This window comes from Tauraco erythrolophus, chromosome 10 (genome assembly GCF_009769465.1).
Source record: "Tauraco erythrolophus isolate bTauEry1 chromosome 10, bTauEry1.pri, whole genome shotgun sequence".
Taxonomy (NCBI): Eukaryota; Metazoa; Chordata; class Aves; order Musophagiformes; family Musophagidae; genus Tauraco; species Tauraco erythrolophus.
In genome coordinates, this window is record NC_141474.1 from 10,455,764 (window position 1) to 10,479,710 (window position 23,947).

Sequence of the window (23,947 nt, forward strand, 5' to 3'; positions counted from 1 at the left end):
TCACCAGTAGCTGGTGATGGATGTTGATGATTTTTAAAGACATTAGAAGAATTTCCACAAATAAAAAGCATACAAGTATAAAACTTGTAAAAGGTACTGGATGTGGACAATTTATCTTAATATAGAACCCAAGGTGGTAATAAAAATACTGTATATGTAGCCAATAAACAGTTTTATATTATCACAAGGACAGAGAACAACAGCGTTGAACCAGAAGTATCAGTTTGGACTCTTATCTATTTGGTAACTGGTAATTCTGTTTAAATAAGGCACAAATATTAGCCTTTTTAAAAGATCACTGATAGTAAGTGGAAAAGATTCTGTAATATTACTGAGTTAAAAATGTACCTACAGATGAATTCAACATAGGTATAAGATTGAGTTATTTTTGAACTCCTACAAGGTCTAAAAAACAAAAAAGACATACCATTTAATGACTGTAAACACTCTGTGCTTTATAAATAGTAAAGGAACAATGTGGCATAAGCATAGTAACTAACATTTTGACTGAAATAAAAAGAATTATTGAATTTTACCTTCCATCTTTTAGTTCATCTGTTTACTACTTTTCAGCCTGCATTTTCACTCAATGAAACAGCAAATTATTGCTACAATGCCTCGATTTTGAAAGATTCCACTATCAAACTTTCAACTTTATGTTCCTTATAATAACTTTAAGAATATTAGCAGTCTCACATGGCTTCCATATTTTTCCCACAAAGGTGAGAGTGGGACAATCTATGTGAGAAAGGAGTTCAGTGCCTAACTCTCATGTTAAGCCAATAAGATTTATTCTGTCAGAGAGGCATTTTTGAAAACCATTTTCTGGCAGCACTCCTGGACTTATGTGTTTAATAGTTTTGAAAGTGATGATGGCCATAGTTTCCATTTTTTTTCTGTTTTTCTCCTTAAGACATTAATACTGTTTACTATCTTTAATAAATGAAGAAAACAAAACATCATCTTAGAAGGAATCGTGGAGAGAAACACCATGTCAGATGCAGAGGAAAAGAAAACATGAATCTTGAAATTCTTGTCAACAACATGCAAGGACATGAATGTGAACGAGTGACAAGTGCTACAAGAACAAAAACCTTTCTTTTGCCTTTTCTTCTCTTAGACACACTTGACAGCACTACATTTGGGTAACGTTTAGTATGAGCAAAGGAGAAGAATGCCCTCTACCCAGTCATTAATACCACCTGTAAACAAGCATCCATGAGGTTGCTCTGCAGCTTTCTCATCTGAGCAGCACCTGAGCCACCTGGTCTGACCCACCTGTAAAGTTTAGAGTGAAGATTTGAAACAATTTTTATGACACTTTTGATTTTTTTATAGTGCAAAATATTTTGCCAAATAACATTTTTATGTTATAAAAAAACCCCAAACAACCACAACATATCATGTTGGTACACAAGAGGAAACCAAAGGATAGATAAATACTTAGGAGTACAGACCTCTAGACATACAACCTCTAACTGGAATATTGAAATTCTCCAGCAATGAGGATTGCAGATGCCCTCAGGAATGTTCATGGTCTAATCAGACACAGATATTTCTGTAAGATTTGCACTTTTACAACCTTTTACCTTCATTGCACTGATTAAAAAAAATAATAATTCTGGAGGCTCATCCTCAATGACAACTACTGGCTCAGCCCTTTTCATTCTCGAACAAGCTGAAACTTTTGCATAATAAAGCCAAGGACTCACTCTACTGCATCTCTTCAGTAAAGCACCAAACATTGCCTCTGTAATAACATGGATCCATTTCCTTAGGCCAGTCGCCTTGCAATAAAGCGGCCAAAAAACTCCTTTCCATTTGTCTTAGCTAGAAGGAAAATTTATTCATAAATCGCAATGTGGCAACTGATACTAAACTTTGTTACAAACTACTGTTAAGATATTAAAGCGCAATCTGATCCAAATCCTGACCTCATGAACGTGCTCACTCAGGCCTATACTGAGATTAAGACTAACCATTCATGTCAAAGAGAGAAAGAAAGAAAAAAGGTTTCTGACATGAGTTTAGGAGAACATTCTTCTCAGGCACAGCTCGTTTTATATCCATGTGCTAGTTCTGCCAACTACATCACAAATATCCTTCAAAGCTGACATTCTTGTCTGTTGAAACTTACTTCGTGCCTTTCCTGTCCTGACCTACTGTGGAGGATAATGTATGTACAGTAAGGCGGAGAGGTGAAAAAAGAAAAGAGGAGGAAAATTAACAAATAAAAAAAAAAGGAAAGAGCTGCTCCATATAGCAGTGAGAATTTTCAGACTTTAACTATCCAAATATTCCTCAGGAACGCTGCCAGAAGGAGGACAAATGCTTGTTCTAAATACAATATACATCAAGTCCATTTATTCTCTTTCACTGATAGAAAGAGATTTTTGGTTGTTCAACTTGAATAAAATAAAAGCTGGGTATGTGCAGTCTCAAGCTGAATCTGTAATTTTAGTTTTCTAGTGTTACAAGTAATTTTCAGTCACAATTCTTTAATAATTTAACTAAATATGACTTCTAAGTAAACAGTAATTCAACTACCTTCAAAAAGGTAGCTACTAAAAATGGAAAGAAAATAGTTCAGAAGAGGCACGAATTAATTTTCAGATACTATTAAACTGTAGAAAATAAAAAATAATAGAAATCTATCAATTCCACTTACACTTTCCTTTCTGAAAATTTTTAGGCGAAATAGTCTACCTAGGGAAACTGGATAATATGTCTTTAAAGTGTCTTAGTTGTAAACAGAAGTTAATAAACGTCACATTATAATTCAGCACTTCATGTACTTTACAGAAGAGAGAAAAGCATGCGCTACCTTTTCGAAGTCTGGAAGACAGGGTGACAGTTTTCGTTTGGAGTAAGTTCCAAGTTATGTTCACAAGAAATTCCTTAATCTAAAAAAAGTCTCCTTTTCCCTCCCCTTTGCTGAAGCAAATTCTGGCCATGGAAAAAACATTATTGCTGTTTTGTAGATTTGCATTCATCTTCTAAGACAGTTAAACCTCTTCTCAAAAGATTAAGGCAGTTATTATTTGTTACAAATATTAACATTTGTACATTTCAGACAAATTGGATTGCTCGGTTCATTTCATGCTTAATGAGATTAGTATAGTACCTTCAAAACCTGGTTACATATTAAGTGATACTTTTCCTGCTGCTTAGGGCAAGCAAATGCTAGGAAGCACCATACACCTGCTGTATTTTTAACACAGAGACTAACTAGTACCTGATTTAGGAGTGCATTTATATACTTAGTTCCATTTTGTGGACCTAACTACAGCCAACAAATGAACTGGGTAAACATAGAAGCAGATGTCCCAATGGCAGAAAATGCATACTCAACTGAAGAGAATTATTTTTATAATCAAAGACCTCTTATTCCTTTTTCATCTTTTGGTTATCATGTTATATGGAGTCCTGAGTAGTCTCCCTTTAATCTCTGATGGGAGTTAATTTTCTCTTCTCACAGTTTTCTTATGTTTTACTTCCACTGTTACTGCTGGATACACTATCCTTTGAAATATTTAAACCATAGTGAAAAGCAGAACTCAGTTTACATAATGACACCACTTCTTGAAGAAGCCCACCCTCTTCTGGGGTTTCATCTCCTTCCTTCCCATCTTTCTCCCAAGGGACCAGAATGGATGGATGTTGAGCAAGACTTGCTGCGAGCTGATCTTCTGAGGTATTGCTTAGTGTTTCATTCTGCTTTGCGTACTTACAGGAAGAATAGCCTGCTTTGAAACTTTCTAGAGAAGCAAACTGGGCACTTGATTGTACTGGAGATGAGGAGGTCATACTAGTGGTGTCCATCTTGTCAGTAATAAAGGTTTTGTCACTATTTTCTTCTTCCAGCCTTGAGAGAGATTCTCTGTGGCCACCAGAAGAAACTTGCTTCCTTGGAGATGGAGGGAGCTGCTTCCCATGAAGGACACTGTCATCCTGACCAAGGTTCCACACTGCTTGATCATTAGCGCTGCTGCAGAGCAGGGTAAGGTTGCTCTCACTAGGTGCATTCGACTTGTTCTGAAAGAAAGAACATGCGTTTATAGTTAACGTCACAAGAAACATCTCTACACTGGCACTTTTGAACAAAAATACTGTGATGGATTTTGTGTGTTCCTAAATCAAGATCCCCTTTGGGGTTCAATGGTACAAAGCGACAGTCCCAGAAGCAATGTAAGATCAAGCATTTTTACTCTTCCTTGCCAGAACACTCTGTCTCTTCTCCTAAGGCTTGCCTTTGGTACAGAGGAAGGATTTCTGTCTCCCCTGCCCGTCGGGTCTTTGCACAAGCAGTTTTGACAGTGAACAAAGACACACTTTGCTGGTTTGTTCCCATAATATGAGAAGGAGCTGGACTAAAACTAAAACCAGATGGCATTTCCTCTTTGCTTCAGTAATTAATTATACCAACTTCCAAAATTAAATTTGTTTGGACAAACAAACAAAAATGGGCATTTTATTAATGCGACCCCTGTGTGACACTCACAATATAAAATTTTACAAGCTTTTTAAACATTTGCATCAGAATCTGCTGTTCCAGTAATAAATCTTCTCCTATTGGATTCCCTTCAGCAAAAGTAAATGTTGGACAGCTGATAAGAGCTGGAATTCAAAAACACTAACTTTTTTTGGCTTACATCACAGCAGTGACTTGGTGAGTGTTCTAAAGTTGTAGGCAAGCAGTTTGTTTACACTACAAGTTCTATGCAACCCTACCTAAAAAAGGATCAAAGAGCCCTCTTAGAAATCCCTGGAGTACTATTCCAGCAGAGTTTCAGGTGCAATTACCACATGGATCCCATGATTTAAGACAGAAACATGACCATATACCTATTACTAGTTTAAGGATGTGAGGTGAAAATGGAAATAAATATCTTCTAAGCTGCATAAAAAAAAAAAGACTAAAACCAGCTCTGGGAACACAAGATTGAGTTGCTAAATATAGTATTAAACTATTCAGTTAAGTAAATTATTACATTATTCACAGCTTTATATGTGGTTACTGTTGTAAGGGAAAAATAGTGTTCCAAGTTGACCTGGTAAACTCAACAAAGGTATAATCAACCTCTTGGGTGGTGAAAAAAACATGATGCAGTGGTCAGTAGCCCTAGGAAGACACACTAGAAACTCTAAGGACTATGCTGCAGTGTCTGAGCTGTATGTTGATTTCACAAGTGCGGTATTCCACTATAAAGGGCTTGGAGTTATGTTTCAAATGAAAGCAGAAGACTAACCTCAGTCTTATAATCAATGTCATCCATTGACCTAAAGAAATCCAGGCTCTTTGCTCCTGAGAGCTTTCCTTGATCCGAACTGTGTGTGCTCAGCGTGTCCAAAATCTCCCCAAGCAAATCCATTTCTCCTTGATGCTGAGGAGTTATTCCAGTTTCACCAGAATCATCACTATCATAAAAGTAAGCAGAAGCTTCTTCACTGTCTTCTGATGATAACCTGAAAACAAAAACTTTTCCATCAGCTAAGAACATAAAAGCCATTTTGTTACAGCCACTTCTGAAAGTAAGTGGGAGAATGTGTTTCAAGACTTCTGAAAGGGAACATAAACACGGAATTTATTTCTACTCAAGAAATTTTCCTAAACATAGATGTATGATATACAGGGAGATGCAGTTATCATTAGCTGTTTTTCCTGTCTCCTCCCCAACTGCTATAACTGTTATTTCAAGTCACCATTAATACAACAAATCTTCCCTCCAAATTTTACAGTTATTCTAAAACCGTTTCTCTTTTCCCTTGTCTGCACCTTATATTTAGGTGAGTCCTGCTACACATCTCCAGCTGACCTAGCCACATACTTTGTTCTAGTGGCAAGACTCTCATACTGCAACTCTCTGTCATATGACCAGATTTACTGGAGTACTGCCTATATGCAAGGAGAACTGGTGCTTTTGTCTCTTATTTTCTCTTTCATTTGTTGCTATATCCTTCCCCCCATACTACTGCAGTCCTTCTCTATCTCTGTCTATCCAGAATACTACTACAAAGGGTATTTCCATGGCTCACTGTTCTGATGATATCCTTTGAACAATTCAGTAGCTCCCTCTTCCCTACTGCATCACAGCTTAAGCTGCTTGACTTTGTTTTCAAGGTCCTTGATGGTTTATATCCATATGTTCATTACCAAAAATCCTCTCCTGAATTCAATCACAGAATGCTTCAAAGCAACTTAAGCCTCAACTTATGATTCCTTTAATTCTCACATAGGAAGACCTTGATATAAAACTCACAAGGCAATACTTCTCTTTCGGAACCTTCAGAAAACTTTGCATTGTCATGACCACAACACAAGACCTAAAGAACAGCTTAGCCGAGGTCACTGCCCACCACGTTGACGAATATTATTTCACTGCTTCTTTGTGTAGGTAGTCTATCTTTTTATCTTGAGTCTGTGAAGACTGAGGATTATGTCAAGCTCTCCTAGGCACTATAAATAGTGAAAAGATATAATAGCCTGTCCCTCTCTTTAAAAGTAGATTTAATCCTAAACTACTCGACATCATCTAAATCAAGAATCAAGCTGGCAGCCTGGACAGGAGAAAAACGCATCACTTGAACTCAACTATGCTGAATAACACTAGTTACCCTTTCTCCCACACACATTTAAACAGTTTGCTTACTTGCTTGTTCTCTCCATTTCATCATCATCATCTTCATCCAGGGCAAAATCCTGGTTACTGAGATGCCGGGTGAAACGAGTCTGGAGGACAGAAAATTAACATCATTTTTTGTTTGTGTTTTGTTTTTTTTTTTTCTATTTCAGCATTATTTATGTGAAGACTAGCTGCCACTTTAGTCATTAAGAGTTCCTGAGCACTTGATGAGGAAAACCACATATCAATCAAGTCCTTTAAAGGTTGTTATAAGAGGATGGGAAGTCTTCAAGCGCCACGAATTAAAGAGAAAGAGAATCGTTTTTCTTCATGGCCCATAGAGGGCCTTATTATTTATGCAAGGCCTTGATTAGCAGAAGACTGGCTATTGAAGGAAAAGCATTGAAGTCTACTACCTACCCTTTCTTGCAAGCGTATCACAAAAAGCATTATGGTTTACTACTTTCTGATAGAAATATTTGCCAAGTTTTGGTTGAAGTGTCCTACCGAGCACAAAGAAAAATGGATTTTTGAAGTAGCAAATACAAAAGTCAGTAGTCTCTTTACATAGCTACATTTATGTTAGGGTGTTAAACAGAACTGCAGAGTAAGTAGTCTGCCAGCTTGAAAACTGTGCACTACAAATGCCTTTGTGCAGGATGATTTACTGTAAATTACAGTTAAAGTTAGTGTACATTCACAGCATCCCATAGACAGCTCGTGTAGATTCACTGGTGTGCTGTAACTTCACACACAACCATACTGAGTACTCACTAACCTGTTATATCACATTACTATCTAGCAAACAGAACCAGGCTAAAGATTTCCACAAGACCTGAAAAAAGTCTCTATCTTGACCAGAACATTTAAGTAAGGAATTTTAGTCACTTGTGCTTCACAAATGACTGTGCATCTCTTATACTTGTTTTATATCAAAATCCTGCAAAGATTAACTATGCAGGCAATCAGTCCACTGAAGAGGTTCTGAACCTTGGAAAACTGGCCAAAATTTAAAGACATATGGATAGAATTTGTGCAAAGGGAAAACAGTGTTAGCTAACTTTAAAGAAAATCATACACAAGTAAAAATAAGTGCTGCTGCCCACTTCTCATCACACAGTTCACCAAGTGCCTAAACCTACACCAAGCCCCTGATGTGGAAGAAATATGGCCTTAATTTCAGACTACAAGCAGTGTGGAAATCTTTTACTGTGAGGATTTCAGTACATCACCTATTACAGATGTTGTTAGCGCTCTACATACGCCAGGACACTCTCTATAATTTTTTTCCCCCCATTATTGTCAGGAACATCTCAATGTTCACTCTTTATAGACCGACACATTTGTTCTTGTTCAACAAGAAAGGAGTTAATTAAAGCAGCAATTTTGATAACACTTTCCATAGTTGTTCATCCACAGAGGAAACACGTGGTTCTTAATGGGTTAAATCAAGTAACACTTGACAGAAAATGAATTATTAGAGTATTAAAAACTATGAAAGAATCCAAACTAAGCTTCATACTGAGCAAAAGTTATAGGATGGAACACAGAGAAATAAACTATTGATATTTCTCTTTCCCAGTTTTGTGAGTTGTGTCATTCCCATCAGTGTTGTGATCAATCATAACCCTGCTTGTAAGTAAAGGGAGGTTAACCACTCTGTCTTAATCGATATTGTTAATTGGTTATCTTACTGATTACTGCCACTACAGTCACTGTTTTCAGTTTAAAAGTGGCTGCTTTAAGTATTTACCCTCACTGGGACAATTAAAATTCTTTCTTTCTATAACACTGGTAATTCACTACTTCCTCAAGAAAATTCTGACACGACTTTCATTGTAATTAAAGCTCTAATCCTGGAACTGACTCTTGGAGGGCAAAATCCCATCTCTGTCTCACTTTCTTGGAATTTGCATCAGAATTAGACGCTGCCACTACATTTACTTCTACTAACGTGAAAACAATATTTTGCAGGAAATAAGGTTCTTTAAAAATGTTGAGAAATTTCAGAAAACAAAACCAAACCTGACACTTGTTCACCTGTAGATGGACTAACTCTGCCAATAGAATGAAATCCCACAAGATAACACTCACTGATTTGTTGAAATAATAAATAATATTTCAAAGAGCATAGATGGCAAGTTTTGAAAAATAAAATTTAAAAAAAAAAAAGAGAAAAAGAAAAAAAGAAAAGAAAGGTTGTGTCTTTTGAGAAACAGGAAGTGAATAAAATTAATTAGGATCAGCAAACACCACATGAATAGCAGTGGCTCCTCAGAGCACCTACAAACAGAATTATGCGAGTCTGTTGGTGAAAGCAAGAATAGCATCACATAAAGTAATATAACAGAGTATATGTTGATAAATCTAAAAAAGCCTCACACCCCCAAAAACCCAAAACCTTCTAGTTCCTGATGGTTAGAATCTCTCTTTAGAAAAAATATTTTTGTTTCAAACTAAATGTTTAGGCGGACAAAAATATACAGGAATATTTTCAAGAACTAAACCAAATAAAAATGGATTTACATATGAAGAAAAAAAAAGCAAAAAGGGAAGAGAAGGAAAATATCTGGCTGTAAATAACAACATTCTCCAGAGTTTACAGCTCTGTGAGCTAGCCACAGAGACAACAAGCAACACATGTTTTTGAATAGGTGACTTTTCTCTAGGAGCTGTAATAAAAACGACTGCAAGGGAGGGGTATGTCCAGACTACTTTGCAAAGAAAGAAAAAGAAAAAAAGAAACTCTTAATAAATTCCAAAAGGAGAACCATAAATCTTTTTCAATGCTCCACTAGGCAAAGTGACATAGCATGTGCACCTGCAAAAGCTGTCAAAGCCATTTAAGAAGTCCTTCCATTACTGACGTACCCTGCTGTTTGCAGTTATTTAAGCTTTTAATTTCTGTCTTTTCTGCATTTTGAAGTGTGTAACCTTTTTATGAAAAAAGGACAGACTTCTGTTTCCTTCCTGATCAGCATTCTAATAACAACCAGACCATTTAAATTTATTACCACAAGAAATGATATGGTAACACTCCTTTCTTGCTGCACCAGAACTTTATAAAGTCTTAATAGACTGCTGTCATGTTTTTTCCTGTAAAATAAAGCAACAAACTTCTTTGAAGTACTCAATTGTTTTGCTTCTTCCAACTAGTTCTGCTTACACAATAAATCTATTATTTAACGTTATCTTACTTTATATCAAAACATGAATAAGGATCCAACTTCTGCTGTTTCAGATTTTTCTGATCTTCAGGCACACTGTACCACAAGAACTCATCTCTCATCTTGCTCAGAATATAGGAGAATTCAACATACTAAAACACAACAAGCTCATGCTCTCCACAAGCTGTTGTTGAACCTTCAAGCCTGTGCGTAAAGTACGGCGAAGGAAGAATTGCGGCTAGCACGAGGTTATCTATCCTTTTTGTATACATCGTATACAGCCTTCTTGGGCTTCTGCCCCACTTCAAAATCTCATTCTGCCAAGTGGTCTTCTGCCTATACAGTTGTGGTAAACGCTGATCACTGAAACTAGATAAAGAAGGTGCTGACAGTATAAATACAGGTAGAACCAAACAAAGTGAGAATAGGTCTTTAAACCATTCTCTTCTGCTTGCTGGGAGCCTCACAAAATATACTACTTTGGTGTAAAAATGTAGACAAAATACATGAATGCTAAAGGATTTAAATGTAAGATGGTTACATTCTTGATTGGGCATGAAAGTCAATCTTTGAAATGTCAGCTTTTTATTCAATGCTAGACCTTTCAGAAGCACAGCTTTCTGGAATGAGTACTTATTGATCAATAGTAAGGCAGGACTTTTAATGAGGCTGCTCTATTAATTTTCCTCAAAGTAAGAAGCAAATAATCTTTTGATAAATGGCACCATGTATATAATTTCACATTTACTGGCTACTCAATACATCAACATGTATAAAGTTTCAAGAAAAGAAGAATATCCGTGATGGTTTAAGTCTACGAAGTACTGTTTCCTTTTACTTAAAAATTGAAAGATTGCTCATTCAGTAAAAGAAAGCAAAATAAATACAAGTCTGCTGTTATTTATGATTTAGTATTTTATTTTACCTATCCTCCTCTACAACTGAATCATGGATGTAATTATGGCTTCACCTCCAATAGGGAAGCAAGAGATCTCTCAAACACACTTTATAGCTAAGCACAACCTGTTGCCTTCCTTTCTGGTTAAAGACTGTGACCTAAAGCAATGGATAATGAAATCACAGGAAAAGCACTTCACATTACACTCCACAGAGCTGAAACTGAAGGGGGAAGAGAGAAAGAACAGAGAGAAAAAAGAAATACAGTTTCTAAATTTTCTCTTCTTCAATACCCTTCTTTTTCGAGGACATGGTACAAACAACCACTAGGAATACCAATTAGCTACACGGACACCAGACCAGGGCAGATGCAAACACTAATTCTAGATTAGTTTCTATAAATTCACAAAATTGCGTGCTTTTACTTACAGAAGGCAACACGCAGTAATGATGCCTCACAAAAAAAAACGCTCTGATATCAGAAAAGTTGTCCTGAATATAAGTTACATAGATATTATCTAAGATTCCATATTTGCCTTCTACATTTTTTAAAACTTATTTCTATAATGTAGGACTCATGGATAATTTAAAAACTGCTAATGTTAAATAAAAAACCTCTTAATTCTTCCTTGGATAGAAACCTTCTCTGCTTTAACAGATTCAGACAGAGATGATACGTTTGAAAGAACATGAACTGTTTGGAAACACCCACAGCTGTATGACATGAGACAGAAGTGTCATCAATTCTGAGATCCTGCTAATTAAAATGATAGGGAAACAGAGATCCACAAAAAGTAGGTTCCCAGTGACAGAAAGAAATCCTTTTCTGTGACAATAAAGAGCCTGCAAGAGCAGGAAATCCCCAAAAATCTGTTTAGAGACATAGACAACCAGAAATGTGTAGATAGGAGTACGAGCACAGTGCTATGAAACGACAAGTAAGATGTAATGCAACAGAGATCGCCACTGACTTCTGTAAAGTTAAAGGAAACATTAATGTCCATGCTGAGCTAGGATCTATTATAAGTAAGGATGATAAATTTGTTGAGATACTTAGTCATGGATAGCACATGATAATTATTTATGTTCTGAATTACTGTGGTGGAAAATTAACAAACTCTAAGCTTCCTACCTTTTATGTACGCTATACTCCTGAACACATAATAATTGAGAATTTTTGTACACTGCTTTCAATTTTTAAGGAATAATGATGCTTCTGCAAATATTTTTCAGAAATAGTTACGGTTTTTCTCCAAAACAGCAAGTAAACTTCCATTTTCTCTAAAGAACCGCAGACCATTTTTCCCTCAGGAAGCCTGCACCACCTTCTGTCCCTTCGAAGCAGACCAAGACCCCACGCTGCCCACAATCAGGTATCACCTCCAGATAGCCAGACCTCACTCACTCTTTTCAATGGCACAGAGGCTATTCTTAGCAAAACCGCCCATTTTCCGCTGACACACTGTGGCACCATGCCACACATCACTCTAGCTGCAGAGAGTGCACCATCCGAAGGCAGCCTGCCTTTGCTTTAATTGGCAACAAGCAGAAGCGTTAGCCTTTTAAAACAGGACATAGATTTTCAGTGCTATTAGCAACAACTAAAGCGAGCACCTCTTTTGTAAACAAGTATTCTTCGTGGATTTTTTTTTTTTTCAGATGATTTTAAGAATCTCATTCATCAGGTAGAATTTCCAGTTACAAAAATTAACAAAGAAAAATATCACTTATTTTCCGTTTTTGATGGTTATTAATGCCCTAGGTTCACTCAATGATTAGAGGGAAGGGAAATGACAGAATGTAGAATGGAGGGGGTCATGGTGGAGAGAGGAGCAAGAAGGTAAGAGGGAACACGTGTCAGAAGAGAAAAACGGATCAGCGTCTGCATGTACAACAGCATGTGAACGTCCATATGCACAAAGGCAGAAAAGAGAGTACACTTTTGAAGTAACAGGAAAGTCAAAAGACCTGGAAGTAATTTGAGTGCACAGTCTCTGTGATGTTAGTGAACCAAAACCCAGTTTATCCAGCTGGAATGCAGTACCTATTGGCTACAATTCCTAATCTGGTAAAACAGAGATTACTGATTAAATCAATCTTTCAGTTGAAACGTTCATCACATCCTTATATCAGCAGAACTACCACATGATCAAATCACAGTTGGAAGAGCTGTTTGGAGATCATGTGTGACTTTTTTCAAAGGAAAATGTGCCAATTCCCTAAACATGTTAAGTGAATAATACAAGTGACTGAAGCTAAAATGTATGATGTGATCCCAAACACAATAATAATACCTCCAGACTTCAAGATTTAATTAAATGACACAGAACTTCAGATAGAAAACCTGAGCAGCACTGAACTCTGTCCATCAGAGTTTCCACCCTACAGACAGTGGAAAAGCCTATCTGAGGGAAGTTCTGTATGAAGCACAAAAACAAAGAGACTAATCACATTTTCAAGAAAAAAAAAAAAAGATTATGCCTTAGAAAGAGAAATATTGACTCCAATCACGTTTCTGTCTCAGGCTTCCAAACAGAAAAATTAGTTAGCAAGGCAGAGACCCTCCTTGTTTGATGCCAGTAGGAGTCTTCTGCTCAACAAAGAAGATCTCTCTCTACAAGGTGTTGGGAAACATGGATGGCACTCATATTTGGATTCCCTTCACCAATTTCAGATACTTTAGGGACTAAATAGAAAAATAAACAGCAGGAGAGGGCATCATCAGGATGTAATCTAGATTCTAGGTAGGCTGAATTGCCCTTTGGCATGCCTGCCTCTCTTGACTTTCCACAGAAAGAGTCTAGGGTAGCATTGCTACTAGCTTCAGCATTTCAGTAGAGTCTAAAATCAGACAGGTTGAATCTGGGCTTTCACATTTGGAGATGCTGAGATTCCTGCAGGAAAGGCTTTTCCTGTTTCTTCTACTCCTTCCTTTTGCAGCCAGTCAAACTTTATTCCTTACTTGAACTTCTTCATTTTTTCCACTCACGCACACGATTAGAAAAAGAAAAGGTTAGGGAACATAAAGTACCAAAGCTGAAGTTTTAGACATAAGGTTGTGCTCTCTAAATTTTCAGGCCGGAAAGCAAAAGCAACATGGAAGTTGGGAGGACACAGGTCTCAACTATTAGCTGACAGTTCTTTTGGCTCCCTGCTTTGACTAGGTGGAGCCAAAACACAACTCACGGAAGACAGAAGATACTGTTACATGAAGATGTCCAGTTCTCCTGATGAAAAAAATTAATCCAGTTATTTCAATTAAGGACAAAAGGGTTTATCCAGTTTTGAAGGTACTTTGTGAAATAGCATTTTTCTTTCAGATTCTTCAGAAAAAAAGAAGCCTTGGTAGACATATCAGTATGGTTGGTTGGTTTGTAGAAGGAAGATCCTCAAAAAGGCTGTCTATTTGTTAAAAAACTAAAATAGGTAACAATAATAGACAGAAAAAGCATCTGCAAACTTTTTCACTTGTCTAAATGTCTCTCTCAGTAGGATTAATCAGGGGTAGATGTGTTGATGACTTTGCCCTGAAAAAAACATGAATGTTCTACTAAATGCCCACAGGGTAACAAAAAATTCCAGAGCGATTTCCTGACCATTACCCTATCTTTCCACTCTTTCTTTTTTTTTTTTTTTTTAAATTGGAGCTCACACTAATAAAAATACTGAAATAATAAAAAAAAAAGCTTTACAAACTTATATTGCTTCTCTTTTCTTTAAATGTGTTCACTGACTAAATTAAAACCAGCCACTGTCACTGTTTAGAAGCAGTATCTACTACTTACTTATGTGTGGGAGGGTTTGAGCAATCTTGTAATTATACCTCTACTTGGTAGTGTATATTCCTGAAAATAAACTTATGCATGACACATTAAAGCATCTAAATGTTTAATTTGTGCAAAATCCAGATAATCTTTCAGTTAAATAAAGGAAGTACCTCTTGATTTCTAAGAGGTCTTCTGTTGTAAAAAGGAAGGTTTACACAAGGCAAAGGATACGTGTGTGCCTGTACTGCTTCAGAAATTATCAGAGCCACGAGAGGGCACTCTCGTAATCTACAATTTGAATTTTTCCTGCCTGGCTTTTTCATTTTTAATTAAAAGGAAATCTGACTGTTTTGCAGAATGAAGAGATCTTACTTGACACACCAAGACAAAAGATTTTTCTCCAAATTAAAGGAAGCTAATGATATCTAACAATATTTTCAAATCACACTACTTTGGCTACAGAAACAGAATTTACTAATCAACAAGAGCTTACTTCAAAACTATATTTTTACAGGAACAAAATGTGATTTACATTAAAAACTAGCTCTTTCTGTTTATGGAATCTGACAATTTGTAATATTTTAGTCAATGAGAGCAGAAAATACCTCTGGCTATATAACCACTATTGTCTGTGTATGCTAGGCTTAGATGCAATTCCAAGAACGTTATCTGAAAATCCAAATACAGGTAAACACCCTTAAACTGAGCTTTTATGTTTCTGCAGGATTTTTTTTTTCTTTTTTTACTTAAAGGTTCAGTCACTTTATACAGAATATGTATATTCAGCAGCGCATTATCACAAGCATTTCCTCTGCTCTTTTATGTTCCAGGCGGGAAAAAAAAAAAAGTCTTCAGAATAGCCCACTCTCAACCACCTTTTTCAGGTTAGGAGGGTAATCAGTTACTGGAAGCCCTTTGTAGCTAATGATTATGTCATTTATTTTACTGGCCATTGTAGGGGTATTGATAAATGGGGCACTCGTGAAGGTAAGGTTATTCTGCTTATTCTGAACACATCTTCCTGCCTACCATTTACTATCTTTGTTGAACAGAAGCCAAGTATATCAGCTCTAGCAAGCTGAATTACATATTGTCTAGTTACTAACATATACTTCAATCAAGTGTAAAAGATGCATTTGTAATATGTGTTTAAAAAAAGAATAAAAAATGGTAATTCTCTTCTGCTCGAGAATACCAAGAAAAAAATTTAGTCTAATTTGGCTTTTATTACCTTATGCAAAAGTGCTTTTAAAACCTTCTTAGACACTGTATTTAGATCCAGCAAAGTCATGGGAAGTAGTTCACTTGGTTTCTTCGGTATACGGACATTTAAAGTAGTGCTGACACACAGAGATTCCTGGTAAATCCTCACTTAGAATCCAAATGGCCATTTCCATTACGTGCAAGGTAGTGCACGCCTAAAGGTACAGGTATTACATATATCTCCTCAGAGACAGACAAGGGGGCAATGCTAACGTATTTTTTACTAATTATAAAATGAACTGGTAGTTCCTACTCGGTAGTCTGCAAATCTTCAAGAATGTTTCATTAGCCACTAAATACATTAGGACTATTGACATCTTGAAATGCTCTATTTTTAATAATCTACTCTATACCACTGATATAACAGTAAAATTACAAAGATTATATTCATGAAGTCAAACAGATCTTCCTGGCATACTATCCAGGCTCATAATAAACACGCTCTCTTTTTAATTATATATTCATTTGGAACAATTTTATAGACCTCTGACTGCATTCAGGCCCCCGTCTACCCAGAAATCTGCATTACCTGGGAGCATATAATGAAACAGAATTAAAACAGATTATGCAAAAAGTGAATGCATAGTAGTTTAATACATGCACTGCCGTATCCTCCTCATAAATAGTTAAAGGAACTCAGCAATATCGTTGGCAAGATTCTGCAGAGTTGAAACAATCTCATGCTTCCATTATTTTTTTTCCCCAAAATTTTAGCTAGTAATTTCTTTTATCGTCTATATATCTAATTAATGTAGGAGATGAAACATACCAGAGACATATTATTAGATCTAGGCATGAAACAGTTAACAGCAGGGCACATGCCAAGGTTTTAATAAGGCTTAACAATAAAAAGCGTCAATCCTCCACTTTCACTAGATTTTGTTGTTGTGGTTTTCCCTTGCTTAGGGCAATCCATCTGTTAATGTTGACTTGCAATACAGTTAAGCTTGCACACGTATAAAAAGCCTAGAAGAGCTAACCTAAGCAAGACTAAGCTCAAACGAATATTAGAGATAGAACAATTCATCCTAGGCAAAGATTAATCGTGTGTGTGCGCACGCGCGTGCACACAAGCATGTATGAGTGCACTCCCATTATTTCTTTTTTTAAGAAAGACTTTCAAAATGCAAATTATAGGAGGGCAAGGTGATCACTACAGTATGCAATAAAACATTTAATTATTTATCCTCTGATTAGGTTTTGACAGCTATTTTACATGCTATAATTTGTTTTGATTTACTGTTAATTTTTAAGTCTATTGCCGATCTGGCAAAAAAGGAAAAAAAAAACCCAAAACAATAAAACCACTATGACAGCAATGATAAAGCTTAGTAAATATTCATTGTTAAAAACAGCTCTGCACTGTGACCAGTGCTGGTATTCTCCCTGGGCCGAAGCGGCCTTGTTTTCAATAAAACCAGAGAAGTATCCTTTCCCTTGAGCCCTGTTAGGCTGAGGCTGCAGTTGGAACTGTCATCTTCACACAAAAGCAAAGGGGTTGGGTTTTACAAACGTAAAGCCTAATTGGGAGATCTTCATGGCTGTACCCTTGACATTTATTAAAGCCTTATCAACAAAACAGGAAATAACCGTACTAATTAGCAGACCCACATACAAACTACTATTTGTTGGGGTAAAAGTAGATTCACTTCCTATTGTAAAGGAAACGTCCTCCCAAACCCCCAAATCCTGTTATGAATCAGTTATTTAAATGATCTTTTACAGTGAAGCAAGTGTTCATATCATACATAATGTTTCCAAGTAAATGTGTTTCACAGCATCTCAGGTACTGTTACTAACAGTTAGTATTTATGCTTAACTGTGTTAACTCCGAGAAGCAGAGAATGAAAAGCTCAATGCATGCATCTAACATGACATAAAACATAACACCAAATTCTTTATATTTACAAGTTTCTAAATGTTTCACTACAGAAGAGATAGTAATAAAGTGCAGAAGTACCTCTTGTTTGGAAGCAAGATGACCATTAAAAGCAATCTCTCCCCTTTGTTTGTTTAGGTTTTGGGAGGATATTCAAATACACTGACATTGCAACTTAATGAGTATCTGGTCCTTACTTTAAATACACATCAAAGTGCATGAACTGCCCGTCAGCACTATCCTTATACTGCTACAGACACTCACAGGCAACATTTTAGAAATCTGGGCGGGAAGGTTCATTTGCAGGATAAAGAGTTTCAGAAAAAAGGATTAAACCTGACAACAACAGCAATCTGTGAAAATCACTTCTTTCAAACAGCAGATTCAGTACTAGATCAAACATAGCCTCTCTCATACACATACACTTGTGAGTACAGATATATATTTTTATTTGGACATTAAGTTTAAAATCACCACTTATTCATAAAGAACTTGCATTTATGTTGTCTTATTCAAATACTTACCAAGAACCAAAATACAAACAAGAGTAGCAAGAGCAGACTACTATTTTTTAGAAATATTTTGGTTTGTTTGCTTTCGGAGAGGAGGAAAAAGTGGACATAGTGTGAGTGAGAGATGAAGGAAACTCTGCGAGACCGGAGTTCTTGCAGAGCGATCATGATTTGCTCCTTCCTGCCCACTGGGCCCATGTAACATTTGGGACAAGAGCTGGGGAGAAGACACAGGACCTTCGGTTTGAAGCAGGACAAAACTGCAGGGCTAGTAGTTACAAGCTTCGCTAGGAAACAAACCCTATATATATGTATATATATGTGTGCCTACACATACATAAAGACAGGTGTATATGCACATATGCAAACGAAACTATGGAAGGACATGCACTCCTTCTGTCTTGTTTTCAAAACTAAAAGATCGATAGAAATGGCAACAATTAAAAGGCTTAGCAGTATGCAGCTGTATGAACACAAAAATGTACAGAAGTTAAACTGTTCTGTTCAAACACAGGCCTTCAAAAGACTTGTTTAATTGTACCAAGGTAAATTATATTTCTCTGTATCACTCGACACAGAGGCTAACAGTAGGCAGCACTAACATATCAGTAAGCTACTGCAAATTTCTTCAAGAAAAGCTGCCTACACAGGTACATGTGTTATTTACACAGATACATACAATTGTAGGTTCACCTACACTAATCTGTGAATGGTGGCTTATAATGCATTAAAAACTTTTTAGTACCTCACATTATCAAATTATTTTGGTGAGAGAGAAATTGCTATATATTAAAATGACATTTATCTACTAGAAACAAATATTTTAAGAATCATTTGTGTTATTAACATTAGAGGTCTACACTCATACATTTAGAATTGTGCATCTCCTCTTCTGATACTCATTGAAAAAAATCTAATGTACACAAGTTCCTGAAAGAACGCAGGCACCACAACTGCCTGTATATAAAAATATACTGAGGCTGCACAGTTTAAAACTTTATCACTGGCTTTGAGATCATGAAAACACGTACAAAGTAAAACCTGCCTAAATAATTAAAGCAGAAAGTCTTTGTATTATTTATAACTCTAATAAAAATAATGACTTAGTACTAATGTACAATTTCAGTATCATTCAGCAATAATCTGCATCAGTTCTATGTTAAATTTCACAAACTTTATATTTTTTACAGATAAAAACTAATTCAAAATCAAATTGATTAAATAGACAATTCAGATTGTCATCACTGCAACATCTAAATTAAAAAAAACAAATGTTGTTACATCAACTGGACTGAATTTCTAAACTTAATTCTCATATGAGAAAGATTAAAAATCCATATATAAACATTTTTACATGTATTAAAACATGCAATAACAATACAATGTAAAAAATATACCCACATATTAAATTATGTACATATGCAGGTATTTAGTCTCAGAAAAAAAGTGTTACAAGAACTCTTTTACTGATATCCTTGAAATAAAACTGTCAAAATGAATCCAAAGACATTAAAACAGTTGCCAAAGTTGAGACACTACACCTGTTACTTCCAATCAAGACTAGAAAGGATTAGAGAACAAAAGGACAGGAGATTGGCACCGCATTAACTAGCTGACTTATTAATAAAATAATAAATCATAACTATCTGAAAAAGGTTAAAGGCCATATGACTGCCAAATCAATTTATTAGAAATACAAAAGTAATGTGCCTCACTATAATAAAATAAAAAAGACAGCTTAACACTGATCTGTGAATAGACCAGAATGTATTTGCTGTGAGAAGTCTTTATGAAAAACAGTATTTAAGAACTAAACTTCAGATCTGTACTTAAATATCTCCTCTTTTTTACCCTCTCGGCAGGGATGAAATACAAATAGCACTTTTCCTCCATTCAAGCAGTATACCAGTATTTCTACAAACATAGTCTTTTAATCACACTATCCAAACACAGAAAACAAAATAATCTTAAACAGATTCACCAATGAATTACTACACGGGGCAAACAATTTTCCTCATGTGTATGTGTATAAGTACAGAAGTTTCAGGTGTCTTACCTGTGCCAGTCGTCTTTTTTCTGAGCTTGTTCTTTTCTCATAATGCAACGTGTAGACAGGAGCAGTCTGTACTGCACTAGCACTGCGAGTTCCATACTCTTCCTCACTCTCCTACACAACAAAACAGATTTAAATTCCTTTATTTATAATCATTATCTGCAGACGTACCCTCCATATTATGCATGCAGAATGCATTCAAAATTATCTTGCCACAATCTATTACTGTCATGAAAATACCATCTGTAGTAAGAAAATCAAATTTAGCTTTTCAAGAAGCTGAATTATCAACATTGTCATTTAAAAGATGAATTGTTCAAACGTCTGGGAAATATTTTTGAAAGTTTCCTTAAAATAGCATAAAATATATCTAAAAAACAGTTCCTTCTCTGTATTGAAAAATCCTAATGTGGAAACAAAATTTTCAAAGGGAAAAGCAGCTACAAAATGCCTAAAACATCTTTCCTGATACTTCTGTGATGTTGCTTTTGCAAAACTAAACTATACCTTTGTTTTTAAACATTTCCATTTTTCCCATATCATACGAAATCGCAACGGACAACTACACCTTCTGAAATGTATTGTACTGCAAGACTTTTCCATCTCAAATTCTCAGCTTGAAGCAAAGGCTTCGATTGTGATATCAAAGCAATCAACTTTATGAAAACATACATCCTGTTAATGTATCTTTGAAGACCTCTGTTGTTCTATGATAAAATATGCAAACAATAAAGAGATTATTCAGTGGATGCATAGAATGACAGATAGTTGCCAGAGGGCTCGTTATGAAAAATGTATTGTTGAACAAAGGGCTAAGCATATTTCAAAAGTCATTAAAAACACAAATCTCATGTGATTTGTAAAGTATAAACTTCAAACTGATACAGGAAGCAAGGTAAGAAAGTAAAAAGCGTACTACGTACCTTGTGTTTTAACTTACTCTTCACTTCTTTTATTCCTTGTCTTGCCTGATTTTTTGCCTAGAAAAATAAAAGGATTTAAGAAGCTCTGCAAGACACTGGCTGTAGTCATGGAACATGCTTTATGATGCCATACTCATGTTACCTTTTTTTTAAACACCTGGTGACATAAAAAAGGGCAACAACCTCTATCACAAATTTCATACATGCATTGTCAGTATATTTTATATATTCATGCTTTCTCCGTATGTTTAAGGATTTTTTTTCAGTACATGCACGTCAATGCTGTGAAAACATACATACTCAAAAATCCTCCAATATTACTAAGGACAGGCTCCAAATGGTCATATACATCTCTCCTTTATTTGAAATGGTCCTTTAAATTTGAACGGGTATTTTAGCAGTAAGGCACGTTGGAAAAATGTTAAGATTTTCAAGATGACTGCTACAGTGTTCCAGTCTGGCAACTTGCAGGGCAACATCAATCTTAAGAGAAATGAAGTGATTTCATATGCAGATGGAGATTTTGCCCAGTGTTGCTGAACAGTATAGTGCTGCTATTTAGGGGAGAATTCTGTATATATTAAAATAGGCAGCCAAGGATCACTGTTGCATAGAAAACAGCCAAGAATGTTCCTCAACAGAAAAATTAATTATCAATACAGAATACCATGTACTTATACTAAAAAGCATTAAAAAAAAAAGAGAGAGAAGGTGGGGGAGTAGGAAAAAAGAAAATATGAGAGAGGATGACACTAAAAACCCTAACCTTTAATAGAAGAAAAAGTATCTATCTTACATGAATATAGGAAAAAAACATGAAAGTTTTCAAGGCTGTCTTGAAAAAAGGACTTTGAAAAATATATTTAAGGGCATAAATATGTGGAAACCACCTATTTTTCCATGGTTTTCTGTACATGGAAATTCAGAGAAAGAAAATCATTTTCTTGAACCAAGAGGTCAGATAGTCTTTTTGATCCTTAAATCATACATCTATAAGCTCAATAACAACACAATGGGGTGCCATGTAGCAGATGCCAACCTGAGAGCCACTTTAAACTTTCCAGATCATGCTCATAGCATTTGGATGAATTTTGGAGTGCTTTGTTAACTCTGAGGGATGGTACCAAGCACATTACTCAAGACTACCAATCAGTCATCTAGCAATTAAGAAATGCGTGTTTCATTTCTCTAGTAGTAGGCTACATGAAGGGCAACAGCATAAGAAATGAAATGGGGTATAAATATGAATACTTTATACACATAGGTCCTCACAAAATTTACCACTGTTTCCTGGCATACACAGAAGTTCACTTTGAAGAACCTTTATTATCAATGACATACTTATAAAAATTGAAGGCTGGGAGAAGACCATATAACCACAGTCTAAGCTAGTGCAAATTAAAGAAGAATAATTTGCAGATAGCCTGTTAATGAACCATTTTTTAAATTATAAATGAGTCCATGAATATGAAGTATATTTCATTTATTCACCTGTTTCTCTTGACGACTGTTGTGTTTTTCAACTGATGTAAAATTAAAAATTCTGTTTGAAAACTTTACTGGAAATACACTAGCTTAGACTGATGCACTGATTTATTCGGGACTACTTATTATGCATCCGACTGGTGAAACATTTGGAAAAGCGGAAAGAAAGCCAAAAGTCTTTTCCCATATATTAAAAATGCGACCTTAAAATACTTCCCATTTCATTTTACACTATTGCTGTTTTTCTGTACTGCATAATACCGTATAATCTCACATGCTTTCTTGGTTAGGCAGTCTTTGAAAACAAGATTGTTTAAGCTCAAACGTATAAGCATTAAATCCAGTTAAATGTGAGTATTCTAGTATCATCTTTAAAAGAGCAGATGATAGAAAAGACTTGCTGCACACATTACTGATGCTTTACTGCATCTTTTCAACAGTGCAGCACTTAGTGTCAACGTGAAATTGCATCTATGTAAGGCAGGACTTCATTTGTCCAGCAGGAACTGTATCTCTTCTGAAGCGAGATCAATACATCATATTAACACTATATACTATGTAACTATATACAATAACACTATATTTAGATGACATATAAATGTAACATTTACAAAATGTTTTACGCTCATGTTAACCTTGCAATGCCTGTGTTGTGTTACAGGACCTTAGCGTAAATGAGAATTTCTGGTTTCAGAGTCCATATTTTAATCATGTTGTCATCGGGTTAGGAAGAGATTATAGCTCTGTATCAAATATCTAAATGATATTCAAATAAGCTTCTAGTATGTATTACAATTGAGACAAAAACAGCACACTGATGCTTTTAAAATGCCTATTGTTATGCACAAGCTATCTGGAAGACTGAATCACGTCTAAATCCTAGTGCTATATGAGAAAACAAATGAAGCTAAAAACTTTCTACAGGCTGAAGTATTTTTCTGCAGTACATTTATAAAATGCTTAGGGTTTTAAGTATTCAAAAAGAATGAGAGATTGTAAGAAGTTGCAGTATTTTTATGTATTATTTATTTGAAATCGATGATCTTACAAATTTATATGCTGTTTTCACAGCCGGAGTGGCTTTGGTCATTGCTGTGTTGATCAGTGCACCGCCTTTCTGAAACACAGAACAAATGTATTTTAGTAACATTTTAACACAAGTCAAACCTTACGACAACAGCAAGGAAAAATAATCAGTGTGCTGTAAGGAAATAACAATCTTCCTGTTAAATTGGTAAGAATAACCACAGCTGTGTTTCCTCCGCAACCCGCTGTCTGCAGACACACAAGGGTTACAGTACGTCATTATCATAGCTGACACATTTATCAATGCATTCTAACAGAATGATGTATTTTCATTCTTCATTCATTGTTACCA

General features: G+C 35.7%; 1 protein-coding gene across 2 annotated transcripts in view; it reads right to left on the reverse strand.

Moving 5' to 3' along the window:
- Nucleotides 1-3,483: 3,483 nt before the first annotated feature.
- The window catches only part of DENND1B (DENN domain containing 1B), a 158,791-nt gene continuing 138,327 nt past the window's right edge, over nucleotides 3,484-23,947 (reverse strand). The window contains exons 18-23 of one of the 2 annotated variants that reach the window (XM_086617344.1): nucleotides 23,618-23,686; nucleotides 21,085-21,141; nucleotides 20,165-20,272; nucleotides 6,651-6,730; nucleotides 5,250-5,466; nucleotides 3,484-4,035 (exon numbers count right to left, since the gene is read on the reverse strand). In XM_086617344.1, the coding sequence (XP_086473470.1) occupies nucleotides 3,484-4,035; nucleotides 5,250-5,466; nucleotides 6,651-6,730; nucleotides 20,165-20,272; nucleotides 21,085-21,141; nucleotides 23,618-23,686 (1,083 nt within the window). Of the gene's footprint in view, nucleotides 4,036-5,249; nucleotides 5,467-6,650; nucleotides 6,731-20,164; nucleotides 20,276-21,084; nucleotides 21,142-23,617; nucleotides 23,687-23,947 lie in introns of both variants that reach the window. The other variant, XM_086617343.1, reaches the window with a different exon arrangement.